Here is a 22,263-nt window from a genome sequence, read left to right as displayed (position 1 = left end):
GTTTGCTTAAGATCACAAAGCATACCGTCTTGGTAATTGTCAAAAGTCATATAAAAATCATGTTCAAGTGGGCATTCTTTGTTTGAATTGGGATTTATGGGAGTATATAATCGCTTTGAAGTGGCCACTTTTTATTACAGAAGCCTATTTAAAATATAAATGAGAACTGTTTGAAATTTTAGTTAAGTACGGTACGCGGATTAAATTTTCGGGGTCATTAATTGGTTGGATCCGATCATATGATGTCTAGATGACAAGTCAGTAGAATTAACCGAGGAAGATGGAGATAGTAAAGAAGTTAAATAAAGTATTTGGGTTTAAAAATAGATAAATTCATGAGATGGGACCTACTAACTGAAGAAATTTCTAATAAAATAAAACGTTTGATTAATTGTTTCATACCTTTAAGAAATATACTAAGGGTAAAAGAACTAAAACAATTGCACTATGGATTGGTAAATTTAATACTGACGTATGGTCTGATTGGCTGGGGAAGCTGCACTAAAACGACTATGGCTTCAGCAGCTATAGCTTAAAAATCAGTGATGAGAGTTATATTAAAAAAAACCATACCGATACCCGAGTGATTCGCTCTTTTCAAAGAATTTCAAGTGCTGGATATTCGTCGACAGTATATATTGAGGTCAGTGGCGGTCACGCATCTCAACAGGGAAAAATAAGCAACGGTTTGTCACGTTCATAATACTAGACACTCCAATAAGGATCTGATTCTACAGAGAGGAGTTAATACTTCTTTGGCTCAAAGGCAGCAATACTATATAGGCCCGAGGATATATAACCTTATCCCAGATTCATGGAAATGTGGTAGGATTGCCAGGCTGAGGAAGGTGTTGACTGCATTTTTAATCTGTATTGGTCGGAGGGAGTCAGAAAAATTGTTGTCCGATGTAGAAGGACGTAAGCTGATTTCTTGTTTTACTAGTAATGACTTAGGACTTAGGATATAGAGATTTTGGTATTATTTATGTTTTCATGGTATATTTATTTTTTACTTTTAAGACTGAAAAAGCACATATAATAAAAAAACTGTTAATATTATTATAAAATACATTATTTACTGCCTTAGAACGGGGAAGCTATCCCTAGTTAGGCAGTTTAGATGAACCACCAGCAAAAATAAAAACTATATATGTTTTCTTTTACTACTCAATTAATTTGTTGTATAAATAATTCATTGTAAATTGCTGTAATAAATTTGTAAAAGAATAAATATACAAACAAATAAGTATGACATCTCGGTAAGTACCAATGAAGAAAGCCTTAATAATCACGGCCCAGTACTGGCGCCTGAAGGATAAAACTGATCATCTTGACTTCATGCGATGGGTGATCGAAATACGCTGCATTTAGTTTTTTAATATAATTATGCAGAAAAGTTGATGCTGATGATTTTAAAAATGAATTACATAATACCTATGTATTGTTATTATATAATAAACAATAACGCATTTACTAGAATCTGTATCAGATTCAGTAGAGCTGTATTGATGTTCACATTTATATTATTGCAAATAAAAATACGAAAGCTAAAATAACAGACCTGGAAGCAGCGACCAAGCATGCAGAGCCTCGTCACTGGTGTAGACATTCTCGCCTGCCTCAGCGCACAGGGCGGGGGCCCGTCGAGACAGGGCCCCCGTCCGCTCAGCCGGCAGCCAGCCAGTGAGGGTGTGGTTACTGCGCCCCCGATCCACCTCTGCCGACCGAACAGTGCCGGGGTTTTTCTAAACAAACATTAACAAATTACAATAATTATATTCTACTGTTTTCGGAAAAATACGTTTGTATCGAATGATATCTGTGCATTTTAAAATGCAATTAGCGCATGCCTTTACACAAGCAAAAATTTATTATTATTTTATTCAGAAAACACAATCATTCACAATTTATGTTATGTTAAGAACATAGATTTCAAAATATATTTTTAAAAAAACCAAGTAGCTTTTCATGAATTAGGTAAAAAAAATGCAAATATTAAATGTGACAAAAAATATTCTAAAATGAAAAAATAATCGTAACCCTTTCTATGGAGGTAATTATTAAGAATAAACTAAAATACCGAACACACAGTATCATCCATACACATACATACAGTGAGTTACCAAATTAATAGAGACACTACCGATAGGTTGTGATTTTAATGTTTATAATGTCTCTTCTTTTAAATAACTTTGATTTGATGAGAATTTCTTCGTTATTTTTACTGCTGGTATCATTACAGACACTTTTAAGAAGGGCAATACCAGCAAAGCGTCACAACTGTCAAAATTTTACACATTATACGTCACATGAACCACACAAGATGTACATTCAGCAACACTCCCAAATAATCAACTTTATAAAGAAATTGTCTGTATAAATTATATATGCAGTTACAAATGTCTACATCAATACTGAGTTTATTATAATTGTTCCGTATAATACATAAAATTAATGTATTATATGTAAAGACAGTTTTTTTTTTTTTTTTTTAACTTTTTTTTAAAACTTTTATGTTAAATACATGTCTTTCTTTATATTTATATATGTAAAACATGTAAAATCCTACATAGCGTTTATCGAAATATTTTGGCATATCCTGGTAACTGCATATTATGTTGAGTATATTTATATAAACATATAACCCCCCCCCCCTCCATTTTCAGTTAATTCCCGCGACAGCTAAGCCAACCGTACATTATAGTGTTATCTCCAGGTAACATATATTAGAATACAAAAATACAAGTCTATTTTATTATTAACATTTAAAGCATTAACTTTGTGGTCAAACATTTTACTAAATGTTATTAAATAATTGTATATTTTAATTAGGTTTAATCGGTGTCCTGACGAAGAGACGGGTACGTCTCGAAACTGGTAGACATAGAAAAGTCGGTAAGTGGTTATATACAAATACTTAATAACAAGACATAGTTTATTATACTTTTACGTACAAGATAAAATCTTTTCATAATTTTGTACGTAGGTACGTACAGTACATAATAGAAATGAATTTATTAAAATTCAGTAACATATTCTGATGTCACGCGACATGATTAATGTTAGTAAAAAAATATCCCGATTCGTAATTCCGTTGACATAAAAACGAATTTTCAATTTGTTAATATTAATAACGTTTGTTATTTACAATGGAAAATACGGGAATGATACATCCCATTAGATAAATAAGCGAGCGTCCCATTAGATAAATAGTTGACGTCACAAAATATAAGACCAGTAAATTTATACGCCGTAATTATTTTGTCGTTAAATTGAATATTCATGCGGTACTATTAGAATAAATCACCCTTTAAGGGATTCTCCGATACCACACCTTCCACCTACTTTGACTAAAACACCCCAAATTATGTTGGCTCGAGAGAAAGGTTAGTTATAAGCGTTAGTTTTCACGAAGGCATCTTATCCTGTGAAATCTCGCTAAAGAAGAAACTGGTTAGATAAGTTATGATAAAAAACTATTTCTGTACAATTGATATATTTATCAGGGCAAAATATTTAACTATAAGCATAGTACGTGCTTTTACGTACGTACACGCTTTTTCATTCTATAGTATTCAATGTGCCAATAGCTCATAATAAATTATTATCATTAGGCCTACTCGTGTTATTCTAAACGGCTGTTCTCTTGTATTTCAATAAAAAAACAATTGCCTTAAAAATCAGTATTTAAGTAAACCTTCTACCTATTCAAGAACATATACACCGGGTTGTGGTCCCGTAGTAGTATTGTGGACTCACGGGCCAAATGTCCGAGGCTCAAATCCCACTCTACCACAACTCGATTTCCATTTTTCAAGCACAAGTTATGTACGACTTTTAGTAAATGTTCTGAAAATTTCAATATTTGAGTAAATGATAAGAAATCAAGTATTTCTGTTTTTCTCATAAAAAAATATCGCGCTCCCGCTAGAAAAGCGTCACAACTCAAATTGTTTTACTTTTGCGTTAAATATAGCTGAATCGCTGTTTTTCTACTTGGTGTGCTCACCGCTATATGACCTAAAGCTAGGGTTTCCTAGGACAGCGGTGCCCGTATCTTAACGGCCGTAGTGAACGGTGATGCGGTGGACAGCCGTCGTAGTGGTGACTAGAGAGTGGTTTTATTTTTTAACTGTGTTATCAACACTATTTTTATAGGAAACCACTCTCTAGTCACCATTACGACGGCTGTCAACCGCATTAATGTTCACTACGGCCGTTAAAATACGGGCACCGCTGTCCTAGGAAACCCGAGCTTAAGCAACTAAAGCTCTATGGCATTTGATAGTAGCTGTGATTGATAGTGTCACAGCATGTGTTTTGTGCACCACGTTGCTCAAGAGAAGTGTTATATTTAGTATTGTAATAGCATTTCCAAATCTTCGTAAAGAAAACTATTACCAGAGGTAAGTAAAAAACCATTTCTTTTTCTCGAAAACCGAGATCAGAATCAAGAAAAAAAAATTGTCACATTTGAAATATGACAGTTTTGTGTATTTTTTAAATTTAAAGTCTTATCAAAATTGAGTAAAAACTGTTACAATTCGTTTTGTGTCGGTTTTTTTGCAATATTTTACACTGAAATGAATATTGGTAGTGTACGAAATACAGCTATATAATCTGGAAGGTTTTAAAAAAAAATAATTAATGTATATTATATTATTAATTTATTTGGTGTTTATTTTGTAGAACTTCATATTTTAACTTATAATATTAGAAATCAAACAATGATTTGAGTCAACTGAACACTTCATTTTATTTTTATACTTGTAAAAATAAAATAAAGTGTTTAGTAGACTCAAATCAGTGTTTGATTTCTAATATTATAAGTGTTTGTATATTATATTAATCAGCTTATAATGAAATAATTCTAAAAAATAAAGAGATAATACGAAAGATTTAATAAAATACTGTTTTACTGCACTTTTGTTGTACTTGCTTCAAAATCAATATTAGAAGTTTGTAATTTTACTAAATTATTTTTCAAATGTTTTTTGTGATTAGTTGTAAAACTTTTCTAGCGAGGGAGAGATAAATAATTTCCACTTCGAGGCGTAAAAACTAAAAGATTATGTTATAATCTAATACATGTGTCTAACATACTGTATGGAATTTTAAGGGTAAATATTTTTTAGTGATTGGAAACGATTAAATACTGTCCGTCTAAACTCGGCCTGAGTTATGTTACAAGGTACATTATCGAACAGACGCTGTTAAGCCATCGAGAATATTCGTAGTTTAGACGATCGTTGGAATTCCAGTAAGTTTGTCGAAAGTTGAATTGAAATTGTTAATCATTTTAGGGATGCCAGGATTATATCAAACTCGGTGTGGTACCTCTATTCCAGGTAAATATTCATGTTCAGGGCATAGTTTTTTAGAGATTGTTATTAATTACTAACACAACATGAATTCAAACACGCATTCCGCAATTTATTCGACGGACTAATACAATTTTAATATCTTTAAATTGACTGAATTTAAGTTCGACTTAATACAAAGGTTCGTAGGATTATTTCGATGATAGTCACGTTTTCTTTCTTTGCTACACAAAATAACCAGTTCCATACTATATAAACAGAAAAAACAAATACCATGTTAATATTTATAACACTGTAATTGTCATTAAGTTTTTTTTAAACACTACACCGTTGACATATTAAAACATAGACATGCCCCGAGCCCTCAAAAATGATGACACTTAACGCATGATCAAACGCTCAATCATGCCCAACGCGTATTTAGTGGTTCTTCGACCGCTAGCCAGGCATGATGTTTAGAATCGGAACAAAAATGCCTACTTGTGTCCTAAAAAAGTGTAAAAACCTTTCGGATGAACATTGTAAAAAGGATTGCGTAACTTTTCGTCGGTAAATATTTGTTCACGAGTGATCAACAAAGCTTAAAACAATAATATTTAAATATGAATATTATTTTTGTAAACGTCAAACTACGCCTAGCGGCGCAATTGCAAAGGTCTTCTTAGTTACAGTGATGTACTGATAGGAATAGCTACTTAAAATAAAATAAACGTGAGTTAATATTATCTTTTCGATCCTAAACATCCAGGGAAAACAAATAAATGGGTGGAAATTATGAGGAATTTACGGAAAGAATGTGATTGGGATCCACCAAAAACAAATGTCGAATATTAACGTTATAATACAAACTTTTTTTAAGTACCGAAAATGAGTATCCTTCAATTTTTGGTACCATATGCATGTTCGTTGAATGCAGCCATGGTTTTATACAGTACTTAGTAACTATGGGTACGTTTTAGTGTCACTACTTTTTTAAATATTTTTTACTCTATAGGGCATGTCTATGTATTATATGCCAATGCACTACACTAACCAGACGAGACATAATATGACTTGACATATAATATATTTATATAACCCTAACAGGTTTGTAAAAATAACAAATATAAAAAATAGTTTTATAAAATACACATTTTTTATCATAATTTTAAATAATTTGTTTTAATTTTTATATATTATAAAGTAATGCCACATATCTATATTTTTATTGGTTAGAGTTGAGGAATAAAAAAAAAGCCTAAATATATCATGTAGCCAGTATCTTTTAAGTATTCGTACATTGGTTAAAAAATTAAAATATTGTTACCGTTGATTATTTTTAATTCCAATGTTTGAATCGTGATTAAGAATCACACTATGTTTATTACGCTACAATAATTTTAAGACAGTTTTTAAGTGTCACAAATATGGATCGGTTGATGTAAGACTGTTGAAAGAAAAATGTTGAAAGTAAATATTTAAAGCACTCTTCGACAATGTGAAGTCAAGGCATTCTAATAAACGTTTTTGACTCGATGGCTACTCTCAGGTCAAAATCCTAAAAATGGAAATCGAGTAAAGATACGTCCATCTCGTAGTTTAATAGTTGGTGCGTTGGCTAAACATGCTTGAGGTTCGAGTTCTGAGAGGGTCCATGTGAAATACTTATTTTGAAGCTGGTTGCACTGCAAAATTTTACTATCTCTGGACTATCACCTCGAGCGTAAAGCTATGGTTTCCTAGGAAAGCGGTGCCATTATCTAGCGACCGTAATATGCCGTGATGCGATAGGCGTAATAAGATGCCTGTTTCAACGGTTTCCAGAGATGTTAACTCAAAGAAGGGTTTCGCCATCTGGCGCCGCGCCGAGATAACTAATCTGTCAAAAAATTGCGCTAGAACAAGCGTCCGCTTTTATATATTTTTTAATAGTCATAGTGTAGAAACCAATTACGTTGAAATAATATTATTATCAGAAGTGTTTTGAAAAAAAAAACAATGTTATAATATATGCTTAACTATTTCTTTGTATCAAATAATCATTTTTTACTATTCATATAAGTTGTTACTCATTTGCATACCTATAAATATGATATTCCGAGTGTTGTCCCGATATTTCTCCACAAATATTGTTTTAACTGGGCTTTTTTATAGTTCGCTTTTCACATTGTTTAAAGCTTCATGATTTCTTACAAAATCAATTAACGTTTCGTAAATTTAACTAGTCCAGATCACGTTTGCACTCATTTTGACAGGCAAAAATTATCTCTGCTACTAGAGAAAAACTGTCGAGGAATGTTTGCACACCTACGACGGCCGTCCTGCAAATGGCGGCACCGATATTTGACATTCTACTCACAATCAACGCTCTTTAAGAAACCAGCGCCATCGATTTGTACAGATAACGTCTAAATGACGTCATCCACCGCCACATGACGGCCGCTAGATGACAGGAACTCTTTGGAAACCATAGCTTAAGAATTATCATGTAACAGACGATTGAAATACGCTACTAATTGGTATACCAATACAGTAACTCTATGCACCACTGGGTAAGGAAAGGGAAAAAATGATGACGATTTCTTCTATTACTTTACTGGTTGACTTTTGTCATGCAAAAGCGCTGAAACCTTTATTGATGGAAATGCCTACGCTTCCACATTACTTTTAACAAGACGTTCTCCATCTTGTTGAAATACCTGTCAATTTTGATAAAATATCGAGATGTATCCAGTACTTTTCCATGAAAATTTGGACATACAGAAAAAAAAATTTTACAACTAATATTTGTAGAGCACTAACTTTGAGGTTATTCATAAAAATTCCAATCAAACAACATTTTTTTAACTCATTTTTTTTACCAACATAATATTTTTTAGTACAAAAATTATACCTCGATAAGGAAGCTTGAGTAGCTTCAAAACCAGTCGGTAAAATATATATAAAAGTAATTAAAAACAACTGTTTTCTTTTGTTTTTTAATATTTGTGTATATAAAGATTTTTTAATAATATTAGTCATAGGATTTATTTGAGGACGCGAGTAGGTACTTTATAAAACTTAAAAGAATGCAGACAAAATAAACGATGTATTATAATTAATTTTGGCAATTGGCCAACCCTACAAAGCGCCATGTTGTAGCGTAGCGTATACAAGGTTCACCCTTCCGAGACAAGGAACGAACGTTAAATTGCTCGAAGTTAAGTTTGATTGGATTAAGCAGCTTTGTATGAGATTGGTGAAAGCTCAGACGATTCTTGCGGCGCGCGGCGCCCATCAACTTGGAAAATGCAAATAAGACTGGCCAAATATTTGCATTTATGACTCGATTTAAATTGAATTTCACGAGGGTTGGCGTTGCCTGAAATTACTACGGTAGATAAAGACTAAAGACCAATAATTTTGTAAGATGTAATAAATTAAATCAAGTTACCTCGAAGTCTATTATCTATTAAAAATAAAAATAAAGTTTTATTGATGTTTTAACCAAAAAAAACAACCTGATGCTAATTTAACAATGCAATAAATATTATTAAGAAAACATTTCGACAATTTGCTTTAACAGACGATCGAAATACGCTGCATTTGGTTTACCAATGCAGTTCCCTATGCGCCATTGGACGCGGAAGGGGGAATGTACGATTAATTACTATGATTGTATAATAGTTATAACTACAGTAATAAACTGATAACCACTATAAAGTGAGTGGAATATATATATTAACCCATGTGTGGCGCTATGTCACACGAGTCTACACAGAATACAAAACTTGATACAACAACTTTCGTATTTAAAAAAATAATAATCATATTATTTTGTTATCACAAACGTAAATAATATGATTATTCTTACAAATTATGGAGAACATGTTATTGAACAATATGAACATGTGTTATTTTTGTTTTTAAATGCCCATATTTCAAAATATGTCTTATTTTGCTTAATTTAACATGACGTTACAGCACTATCTCTGGGGGGATTTTTCAGCATAGTCATAACATAATAGATTAGACCAATTGTATATGATCAACTATGTGAAAAGTGTGTTTTACGCATCATTTAACTAAATCATGTAAAATTTTACACAACACCTAACCACACGTCTTTTTGTGATTTAGAGCGTATTGTGGTGAAAGGATGATATTATAAAATCCTCAAAAATGCCTTAAAGGCGACATTGAAAATTGGGTCTAATTTGACGCAACACCGCCACGCACGTATTTTTGAGCCAGCGGGCTTTAAGAGTTAATACGAGTATAAGCATGATTTGTCGAACTTGTCTCCAAAAAACACTACTATGGCCAAGTTGCACAAAAAAGGTAATTAAAAAGAAAAACCTTTTTAATTTTTTTTTTACTGTAATATATAAGTGCAGATTATATATTAAGATATTGATTCATAAATACACATATTACTTGTAAACACAAAAATCCCACTAAGCCAATTTTAGTGGCTCGTTGGCGGAGATTTAAACATAAATAAAACATATTTTGATAAAAAAAACGTTAAAGTTATTAAAAGTTTATATTAGTTCTTAAGATGTTATGAACTAACTTAATAAAGCATGAATAAATAAATAAAATGTTTTTTTTATAAATGTTAAATAATTCTTCCGTTTTCGTCAAAATGGACAAAATGGGTTGCATGCACGAAGTACCATAAAATAACGCATTTTTTCATACACATTTTTTTTTTACTTAACCTTTTTATTAACTGAAAACGGTAATATATGTTCCTTATCTTTGAAATCAATGCGTGTTTTAAGAAGGTATGAATACAAAATGAAGGTATAACGCGACTAAATTTTCTAGTTCTGAGACAATGGCCCTGGAAATAATGTCATTGTGTATTGAACCCATTTCAAACTAAACATTGGGTATATTAGCAGGGCATCAATTCATTACATAGGCTCTGAAATCACGTCACAATATCATGAAAGCTTACATTCGGTTAAATTTATGCAAATTGCCGATATTCACTAGACAGTTGTTAGCTTCTGTTAATGATACTACGTCATCAATATTACGCATAATTTGCACGTGTATTCGTAAAATAATGTATAATACACAACGTGTTATTGTCGAATATATTGAAAGTACCCAACAATAAACGATCAGGTCTTAGGAGAAACTTTTGGTTATTAAAAACTTACAACAATCATATTAAACCATTAGAAACTGTTCAATAATTTATATTAAAAATAATGCTTCACAAATATCGCACTTTTCACTCTTTCCAATTGTTTCAAGAAGCTTAACTTTTAGACCTTAGACAAATATATTGTTTTCAATGTTTAGAATATACTATATTTGAAAACCAAAATTAACTAACAAGTAATTCAAATAGATCAAGTCAAAGAAGGAATCGTGTGTTAGAAATCCACATTGTAAAACGAGGCTCGCACAGAGACATGTATATTTTATAGGCCCAAAAATGTTTAATTCTTTTTTTACTGATAATATTTCATTGATTCCAAACTTTCAAAATTTTCCTTCTTTTAAAAAACATGCACTATCTTGGATTCAAACTAAAGATATGAAATCTTTTTTTCTATGATATATTTTGTTGCCCTTTAATAACAAGGAATATTTTTATGTTTTTTTAATATTTTTTATTTCCTTTTTCAATTACTATGAAAAAAAAACATATAATCTTTTACATAATAATTTATTTTTTCTTTCTTATGTTACATAAAAATATTATAACTGTCCATTATTTATTATAGGAGCAAAAATTCATTAATATTTTCTTGTAAACCCACGAACAGGCCATGCCTTTGTGGGATTTTTTTGTTAACTGTTCATATGTATTTCAGTGCTCTGTAATTATGCTTTATTTTTTTTAATACTCTGTTTTATCACTTATGATTATTGTTAAAAACAAAAAATAAAATTAAATTAAAACTTTAAAAAAACGTGTAACATTTCAACAGATATGAAGATACATTTCAAGACAGAAATTTAGAAGTGAATGCATTTATAGCACTTATTACATTTAGAATACACAATGGGGAAGTTCAGTGGTTTTCATAAATTTATTTTGTTAATAGACTATCAAACTAAGCCAAAATTATTTTTGTTTTTTTTTTTTTTAATAATTTAAAGTATTATCTTATTTATGTAAAGCATTATCATCGTTATGATTTTAAACCCTCCCTCCCAGATGATGTGTAGCGAGTATATACTGCGTCTAATAACTATAATATCTTTATAAATATAATAAATATTGGGTATAGATTTTCAGTATTCCTCCATTACACATTTACGTATCGACTGAAATATTTTTTTATTAAATAATAAGTACTTATTAGGCACGAAAAAATCATTTTATCGGAAATCGGGGATAAATTACAAATATCATAAATAGTATACTCGCAGTATGCTAATAACACCTGGCGTTACACGTCCACTACATGTCCAGTCGCGTAGTCCAGTACTAGCTACTTGGGAGCTCTCGGGAAGTTGGCGCGGGTGCACGTTTCGCCCGAGTCGTTAGCGATACTTAATAGTTTTTTCATGTTTTCAGCAGTTAGATTTGAAATATTATCATCTTTGAATTAAATTGTGGTTAATTAAAGCCATTCCCTATAAATATTCCATTTTTCCATTTTTAAATATCTTATTTTTTTCATGTGTAGTGACTACACAGCACCGTAACGCGCGAGTGTTTTTAGGACAGCAAGGGAAAGGTTAATGCCGTGCTTCTTACTAGCAGCAAAGAAGACCTGCAATTCTTGGTAACAAAAGTCTACGATGTATGTAATAAAAGCGATTTGCTAATTAATGTTGATAAATCGAAAGTGATGCTTTTTGAAAGGGATGAAAATATAACCAAATGTGAGATCAGTGTGAACGGAGATTCTGAATTAGGTAGAAGAATTTGTGCATCTGGGAAGTATGTTTACTAGGGAAGGAAATACTAAGAAAGATATTGAATGGAGGGTGAGTGCCGGGAACAGGGTGAACGGTGCACTGAAATCTACTTTGGCAAACAAATATTTATCGCAGGAGGCAAAACTAGCAGTTCACAATGGAGTTCTAGTGCCAACTCTTATGTATGGGAGCGAAGTATGGAATTGGAAAAATAGTGATGAAAGTGGGTTAAATTCTGTCGAAATGCGATCCCTCAGGCGAGTGTGTGGTAAAACGTTGAATGATAGGTGCACAAGACCGAGAAAGACATGGCACGATCAAGTTCGTCAAATACTTATATATGAATATGTCAAAAGTAGAAATAATCGGCGAGCGTGCATAAGAAGATGTATGAATGTAGAGAAAGCGAGGTCTGTATGCAAAGGCAGGGTGATATGGCGTTTTATCTTCTCCACCTATCCCTATGGGGAAACGGCGTGATTGTTTGTTTGTTGGATTTTTTGAAGTTTCATTATTTTGAAATTACTCCGCGTGTAACGTCGCGAGTTGTCGTCAGTGAGTTATGGTGCCATTTAAAAGTAGAACCTCGTAACTGTCAAAATACACTAAACGTTGAAAAAAAAATGGCAACTCGAAACCGAAAATCTATCACAACACAACACATAACAACATTGATTGGTTATTGTTCACTAGAACCTGTGACGTTTTAAAGTAGTTCTGTTTTGTTAAAAGCATTTTTTCATACATTTTCGAGAAACTTCGACGTACTATTAAATGCTCTAATTTTTACCGAGTGTAAGAAAACATTTTTTATATCCAATTTTCCATAGCACTGAACTTCCTCATTGATAACTTATGTATTTCAATATTATAAACATAGCTATTAGACACTCGCATTTCGATCAGGAAATCAAACATCAATGCGACATGAACCATTGTCAATTTTAATGTCCATATGCAATCATATTAATTCTAGAAATATTTTTCGATTGAGTGTGTGCTTGACCACGCATATTGGAACGAACAAAACGTCATTTTAAGGTTTTCTTCACATTCATGGTAACTTTATGCAGAAGTAATATTAAGGATTATTAAAATGGAATCAGCAATGTGTCTGTTAAATAACCATTCAATTCGTTTAATCTCATCATTAATTCATTATTTTAGGTACATTTATATGGTCGATAAATGTCATTTTGCATTAGTACGTTGCTAATTTTATGTAAAATATATACAACGAATCTGTAAGACAGGAATATAAGTTGCAGTTTCAATAAATGAGGTGGCAATAAAGGTGCTAAAACAAGGTGTTGTTTTTATAAGAGGACAAAAGACGAGTGGTCAAATATGAACCAAATGAATGCCAAATTCGTTAAAGTATATTTTTTGTTTTTTTTCCGTCAAGTTGGCATAATTTATATACATGTCTGAAAATAATTAAATGAAATAAACTATTTCAACGTGTACCAACAATGACATATTAGATTCTAAGAACACAACAGTCCCGCTTAACCGAAGTTGAAGGGACAGATGAGGTTTCGGTTAAACGAAAATTCGGTTAAACCGGAAAATATGTACATAGCGAAAATGTACGGCAAAGCATAAATAAAAATTTCGAAAAAAAACAAAACATTACTGCATGATGGAATACAAAAATAAATCGATAAGATTCCTGTAGCGATAAAAAAAAAGTATCAAGATACGCTGAGATTGGTCACCAATGCAGTGCCCTATGCACCATTAGGTGCTGAAAAAGAATGATGATGATGATGATGACGTTTATTGAGACACAAATATCGATTCCATGGAACCTAAGTCCAAAGTTTTCACAACGCTGCAGGAATGGCGAGAAAGGGGTGACCTTTTTTTTTTTAATTGAAAATTTATTTATAAACCCTTACGGATTATTATATATTCATTTCACAAAAATAATATACACATTTTTCATTCATACTATGTTGTTCAAAATAATATTTTTTACATCTTTTGAAAAGTTTGTCTGAGTCTTTTGTTTAGTTTTGTCTGGTAGTTTATTGTATAATTTCAGTCCCTGGTTCATTAGTCTTGATTGTCCTTGTCTTGTTTTAGAAAGTTTAATATGGTATTTTTCTGATATTTTCGTATTATGTCCATGTTGACAACAATTTTTTACAAGTTTTAATTCTTCGTCTACAATTACATTAGTGGCTAATTTATGGATAAATTTTAATGATTCTAATTGAAAGAGTTGTATATAACATAGAAATTTGTTTAGTCTCCCACCAGTCTGACGATGTCGGTCACGACGAAACCCGGTCAAGGTAAAAAATTAATAAAAAATAAATAAATTATAAATAAAAGTGGAATCAAACTATAAAGTATTTTTATTATTATAATGAAAGAGTTCAGTTATATTTAATTGCTTAGTTTGTTTAAAAAGTTCTCTAGTTGCAGTTAGATAGGAAAGGTCATATACTAACTTTAATATGTTATTTCGTTGTCTTTGTAGTCTGTTTATGTCATTTTGATATCCTGCTCCCCATAGTAGTTGCGTATAACATATTTTAGTTTTTACATAGGCTTCATACATTATATTTTTTTTAGTTTTTGGAACAAAGTTTTTGATTTTTGAAAAAAGTCTCGATAATGTCGCCACTTTGCTAATTAAATTGTTGATATGAATTGTCCATATCAATTGTCTGTATATTGTTAGTCCTAAGTATTTAACATGTTCAATTTTAGTTACATAAATAAATAGTGAATAAAATGAATAAAGGGACTCTCCCATTCACTCCTTCTTAATCTTTAAGTAGAGGCCATCAGAGAGATAGATAACACCCTCCCGGACGAACTTTTATCTCATCCCTTATAATGGAACGCCTTTGGTAGAACTTAAGTTCACCACCCGCAGTACATCAAGGCGAGGAGTTAATCGCTTAGTACAGGTTTATAAAAGGACATACATCAGTCAGAGTTGTATGGAGCTGCGGAATTGTACGGAGCGCCGCGGGCGACATTTGTTCCGGTCAGGCAATTTGTCTAATGACATCCCTCTGCACTGAAAAATACCCCGTCAGATATTCAACAAAACGATATACAGTTCCCGAGTGCACTACTGCAGCGAGCGCTTATCTTTCATGAAACATTATTATTTTCTCTTTCTGAAAACATTCTAGCAATTCATTTAAAATGAATCGATGGCAATAATCGCGTATAACTGCATGTTTTGTTCCATCGGATATGCTGCAGTTTAAAGTAAATATATGAAATTCAGATTCAGTGCCGGCTGAAAAGGCGTTCATTTTAATGAGGAAGTTCAGAGCTACAGGAAATTGGATATGAAATATGTTTTCTTAAGCGCGGTAAAACTTAAGAGCATTAAATTGTACGGCGAAGTTTCTTGAAAATGTATGGGGAAAAAAATGATATCGTTTATTAGTACTTCCGAATTAACCAATAATAAGAGTGTTGCAATTGATTTCCGGTTTACAGGAAGCCAATTCACCAAAAAGAAGAACTCACCAAAGGGAACTTGTGACGTCACACGCGGAGTGATAATACGATACATAAAAATATTTTTTGACTTAGTTTGATAGTCTATTAACAAATATATATTTATATATATTTAATCACTGAACTTTCTCATTGAGTACAGCTTTATTCTTACAAAGGGTAAAACAAATAATAAGATAAAAAAGATGCAAAATATAAACTGTAAGCATGGTTGCTAGCTATCTTACCAGGTATAAACCTTTATTTTAGATAGCTATCAATTATTCCTGATCTATTTTTTTCATATTTATTTTATTAGTGGCGGCCTCCGTGGTGCAGTGGTCAAGACGCTTGACTCACACACGGAAGGTTCCGGGTTCGATTCCCGGTGAGAACACAAAAATTAAATATGATTTTTCTCAAGCCTGGGTGTTCTGTGATGTAATTCACCAGTGTAATTGGGCCTCCTGGCCTGTTGTAGTGCGAAAATAAAATATAAAAAATAAACAAAAAAAATAGCAAATTGATTCTCTCGATTGAACGCGAACATAAAGGAGTGTCGAAAATACTCACTTTCGTCTAATTGACATTTAATTCTGAAGGCTAGTAGTCAAATAAAATATTGCACGTAAAATAAAAGCAAGCACGATATCTTGTGTAACAGAAAATTTTCTATCGAACGACGCCTTTCCCATTTTATTTTACTTTTGGTGCTCATTTTTCAATTTGAAAAAAAACGGACACAACTTATTTTAACAATATTTCTTCGTTGAATTTTCGCATGGCTTGGAAATCCATTTTAATTAGAAAAAAAATAAGTAAAAAAGACTACCTTTTCTGAATTAAAAATAATTGACCGAATAATCGTAGATTCTAGAAGACAAACAACCTCAGCCTTGCCCTATACCAGTAGCGCCCGTGCGAATGTCAGGAGTGGCAAGAAGGCACGTCCCGGGGTTGCAGGGAAGATTGGGGATGACTGGGGTGGGAGCTGGTGACATAAAGGGAACCCCCATTTACATTTTCCGAGCAAGTTTTCCCATTTGCCAGAAACCCTGAAGTGACCCTTCGCTGCGGTCACTCTAAAAAAGTTTGATAAAATTGAAAATCGTGTCACGTTAAGCTATGCTTTTGTGTTTATATTTTAATGCCCGTCTTTTATTATTGTTCAGAGATGAGTTTTGGCGATTCTCACATATTCAGAACCTTTTATGCTATTCTGCAGAAACAAAATTATTTAAGCTTAGACAAGTATTATTAGTTTAAAATTTTAGCTAGTGCTTTTACTGATAAAATAACTTAGGGTCGATGCATGTAACGTAGTTATTGAATATTGTTGAAATCACGAGACCGCGGGTGATATTTAAAATATGACGACGAAGAAGATTAAACTATATAAACTTATTTATTAATATTTACTTGATGCTAAGATTCGAGTGCAGCGATTGAATACTAAGACTAGTAAAAAAGGCTAAAATTCAATAAATATCCGTTAACATACGAGTACGAATGGGTTTTTTATGTTTGTAAATTATTATTTTCAGGAAAATGAACAATTTGAAGTAAAGCTTAAACGAATAAATGAAAATGTTGGCAATATTATCAATAAAATAAGAGACGGAAAACTTCAAAGGGCCTTTTAGAGATGAAACTATTTTGAGTGGAAACCGACGCATAATTTTACCCTGTATTTCATAAGCCTCTTGTTGAGAGGCGGTGAACGGCGCTCCCTGTTGGAATACGTAACATACATGAATAAATCATTATGGGAAATTGTCACCCACGAGTATCAACCTGAGATTGGTGAACTCTCTAGTGAAATTGTCAAATCCATTCAATAATCAGTCATGTTTGACGGTAATATTTCCATCGTTTGGGAATTGGACGACATTATTTGAACAACCCAAAAAGGATTTATGATTTATCTACATAAATCTATTTCACCCGAACTAAGGGCGAAAAAACAAGATATGAATGTGAAAACCTCAACGATGAATATAAAAAGGGTAGAGATTCGAGAAAGTTCCGTAACACATGAAACCCAATAAAAAGAACCGAAATTCACGCAATACATTTTTGTGCTACACAAAACTTCGATACTGTATTCAATTTATTTTTTTTAATACAGGTTATTCATTGTTCTCGGTTTAAAAATATATTAAGATTTTCACTAAAATAGCACAATACAAATGATCCAAAATCATTATCACTGATATTAAAATCAGAGTTTTGTGAAGCATCAAAATGAAAGTCACTATAAAATGGACCTTTTTGTAATTGAATCTTAATTAAAGCCTCTAGAAATAGTAACAACGTAAATATTAATACATAGTTAATTACCAATATATACGGGTGCTCGATCAATGAATTGAGAAAATTATATGGATATAATATAACTCACATATGAATTAGATTTTTCAAAATAGAATTCATGTTTTCATTACTCGAAAGAAAACGTTAATAATACTGGCCAGCCACAAAACTATTTATTTTGGGAGACCAAATTTTTTTTTAGTCCAAATAATTTTTTTTTTAAAGTTGCAAAGATTGAGTTTCTGGGTGGAACTGCATTTTAAATATAAAATACGTATTTAGTTTTATTCCACTTTTATTTATAATTTTTACTAGTGACCGGGTTTCGTCGTGACCGACATCGTCAGACTGGAGGGAGACTAACCTAAGATTCTAAATTATATACTAGTGCAAGGAGGGGTTGAAAATCTTGATAAAATTATATAATTTACATCTGTTTTCATTATGTACGTTCAAACAAAACTTAAATCCATAAAATTTAGTATTTATTTATTTATGCTTTATTAAGTTAGTTTATAACATCTTAAGAACTAATATAAACTTTTAATAAGATTTTTAAAAAATTATCAAAATTTCTCAATAACATATGTTTTCAAATTAATTTTAAATATTTAGATTTTTACTATCTCCTTTATTTCATCGGGTAACTCATTGTACAGCTTCAATCCCTTGTACTATGAGTTTTGAGATTGTGTTTTTCTCCTCATTGGTAATATTATCTTTTTTTATCCCTTGTTTCACATGTATGACATTGTTGGTTGAATTTAAATATTGTTTTTATTTATTTATCCCCTTAGTTAGTTTATGTATAAAAAATGCTACATTATATTTAATTTGCTGCTTTACTGTGAGCAAGCCAATTTCTTAGTGCAGTTTTTCTACATTATAATACACAGTTCTTTTGAGTACAATCCTCATCGCCTTATTTTGAAGAATTTGTATTTTTTAAATTTCTTCTTCATTGTTTACTTTACACTTAAATTATTTTAATTTAAACTCTTTTATTCCCATAATTATATAAAATCATGATTTACAACCCCTGCTTGCACTTCCATATAACGGAGAAATTAGTTTAGTCTGACGATGTCGGTCACGACGAAACCCGGTCACTGGTAAAAATTATAAATAAAAGTGAAATAAAACCATATATGTATTTTATTATTACAATATAATAAATGTTGCAGTTTACTTTTAATGTACCGGTTAAATGATCTTGCCCCCAAACTGATCGAATGTTTATCATCAATTTTGATTATACGATTAAAAAATATTGAAAATCGAACAGAAACTCCAAATTAAATGATAATTTTATGACAATCACTTTGCGAAAAAAATCTAAGATCAAAAGGACGGATTATATTTTTCAAAGTTTTTTCTCTTTTTAATTCTGAAAAGGGTTTTAAAGACGTTCAGGGTTGTTACGTACTTCCGATGTCAGAGCCACGCGGCATTGTTCTTTTAATGGTAGGTACTGCAGCTATATCACAAAAGGGTATTGTGATGAATGACAATATAAAAGGGACATAGTTGGAATGAAACCTTTTAAAATGAAAAGAAAAATACATCTATACTGAAAACAGAAGAATCTTTTTACTTACAGTTTTGATTTTCTGCAAAATCGAAAGGAATAAATTCGCCTAGTACAATTCGCATAAGTCATATGATACCGAATTTTAAATTACATTTTAAGAACTTAGAAAGCGGAGCTTATTAAAAAAAATACGTTCCTGTATAACGATTTTAATACATACCTATCAAACTTCATGGCTTCGTTTTATTTTTCATTACTAACCATGAAGTGCTTTTGCCTAAACGGGTATCGTTATGTGCATATAATATGTTTATTGCACCTCCAGTACTTCTTTCTTGTTCTTTTCCGCACGGCGGACAGGCATGGACTAAAAATATATTAATTAAACGGAATATTTTATTATATATTTCATGAAAGTAAGAAGATATATTTCGTGTCAAGAATCTAATTGCAAAACCTCGTACATGTTTCAAAATATGCTAACAGTACACTACGAACGAGACTGACATTTAGCTGTTTTTACTATGGAAAAATTGTGAAATTAAATGGCATGTAAATATTAAATAACAATAAATAAAATACTTGCATTAAATTTATCATAAATGAATTAAGGTAAATCTATTTGAGTTCAAACTGTCAGTAGGGTCGCAGTCAGTCGCATCTTGCTGGGAATGCTGCGAACGCCTAGTTGCATTCCACTGGCAACACTACTGACTAGTCAAACTCGTAAGCGTCCACGTCGCAAACTCCAGGCAATGGGATCACACGCATAGCGGGGCGATCACAGCAGATAACGAGAACGAAACTATCCAGCTAAGGAAAGGTAACCCCGACAGAAAAATCCACAAGAGAAGGCAACGGGAAACCACTCTGGTCATCTTTTCGCAGGAATCACTATGGCGAGTATATCCAATAAGCAGTTGTCCTGGCTCCGAATACAAGAGTAGCGCAGAACCGAGATGATCTCGCTGTAGTGATCGCCAACGTCGGGGGGACCGATTACCTTTATTTCCCATACTTTCCTTGACCCATCTTTATGGTACCTACCTAACATCAAGATAGAAGAAATTCAAAACTAGACGATTTGGATTTAGAACAAAAACAAAACATCATTTTTGTGAAAAAGTGCTTGAATTCGTCGCGCATCGTGGATAACATTGTTACATTTTATAGTTAATTTTGTCATCCAGTACCCGAAATTGAAGAACATTAACATCGTATTAAAGGTAGGTATCCATTCCATGTTCCTATCCTTTCTTCAAATATTTCCCTATCATAAAACCGAATGAAATTCGTTTTTCATTTACAGTCCGCCGTTTCGTTAACAGGCGAGTATATCCAATAAGCAGTTGTCCTGGCTGCGGGATACAAGAGTAGCGCAGAAACAAGATGCTCTCGCTGTAGTGATCGCCAACGTCGGAGGGACCTGACAAGGCACCGCAGGAAGAAGACGAAATCACTTTTATTTGACGACTAAACATTTGTTTGTTTAAATCGGTAGATATAATATCGCTGGAACTTAAACAGTATTTCAAGATTTTGGTGTTTTTTATTGACGCCTATTCTATGATACTATATAAAAACAAGCGATACGCAATGAAAACAGATTCCTTTTTACTGTTCTGTTAAGCTAGGGTTTCCTAAGACAGCGGTGCCCGTATTTTAACGGCCGTAGTGAACGGTGATGCAGTGGACAGCCGTCTTAACGTTGACTAGAGTGTGGTTTCCTAGGGAAACGGTGTTAAATGGTGTTGATAACACCGTTTTCCTAGGAAACCACTCTCTGGTCGACGTTACGACGGCTGTCCAGTGCATCACCGTTCACTACGGCCGTTAAAATACGGGCACCGCTCTCCTAGGAAACCCTAGCTTTAGTCAAAATATTTTGATTCATTCGAGTTAATGATTTGTCGTAAAAATAATTCGGTCTTGTGGTGTAATAGTCAGCGCGTTTGCCCTACCATGCAAGAGGTCTCGGGTTCGATTCCCAAAATGGTTCATATGAAATATTTATTTTAAAATTGTGTTTTTACACTAGAATATTTTATTGTCCCTGGACTGATACCTAAAGCGTAAGGCTGATCATATTACCTTCACGTATTAAAATATGATCAAGATACGCTGCAATTGGTGTAATAATATAGTGCCTTATGCACCATTAGGTGTGGAAAGGGATGATGATGATAATGTTGTAAAAATAATAAAATAAGAATACTTATAGTTTTAAATAAGAAGCATGTATGAATTACTCGTTTAAGAAATGAATAAAGCCTAATTAAACAGTAATAGAATATACGCATATGAAAGCCGTTTGATATTGAAAAGCCCTTCAAACGTTTTGCTTTGAATTTTGATGAATGATCTATGAACCTCTAATTAGTGAACTAATTTACTGTATTTAACTGTACTGAATAAACGAACTTCAATAAAGTGATATGAATGTTTACTGAAAATCGATCAATGCTTTTTTTTTATAAATGTGTAATCAATTTGAATGAATTAGTGTATTAAGCGTGGGTGAAAGCAGACAAAATGGACGTTAACAATATATGTTGACATAATGACTATTACTTTAATTAAATTATCTTTGGTATTCAGCTCCTGGCTAACTAATATTACGTAGACACTGTATGGGTAATTTATAAGTTTTTATTATTTAACTTTGTTTGGTTTAAAAACGGAAAAATACTAGCGATAAACAGTTGACTCTCAAAATCATACATATTAAACACGCTAATGATATAGATAAAAAAAATTGTTTAAAATATCTAGAAC

At 32.1% G+C, this 22,263-nt stretch overlaps 1 protein-coding gene across 1 annotated transcript in view; it reads right to left on the bottom strand.

Annotated features, from left to right (window-relative positions):
* Window positions 1-1,547: 1,547 nt before the first annotated feature.
* Window positions 1,548-22,263, bottom strand: part of LOC148276327 (out at first protein-like) — a gene marked incomplete at its 5' end in the record, with an annotated part of 36,996 nt that continues 16,280 nt past the window's right edge. The window contains one exon of the mRNA XM_088234427.1: window positions 1,548-1,745. Coding sequence (XP_088090553.1) covers window positions 1,548-1,745 — 198 coding nt within the window. The remainder of the gene's footprint in view (window positions 1,746-22,263) is intronic.

Source organism: Micrasema longulum, unplaced genomic scaffold (assembly GCF_059751315.1).
Source record: "Micrasema longulum isolate JH-2025_06_02 unplaced genomic scaffold, ASM5975131v1 h1tg001239l, whole genome shotgun sequence".
In the NCBI taxonomy this organism is placed as follows: Eukaryota; Metazoa; Arthropoda; class Insecta; order Trichoptera; family Brachycentridae; genus Micrasema; species Micrasema longulum.
Note: the sequence above shows the minus strand (reverse complement) of the source record. Positions and strands in the feature narration are given on the sequence as shown.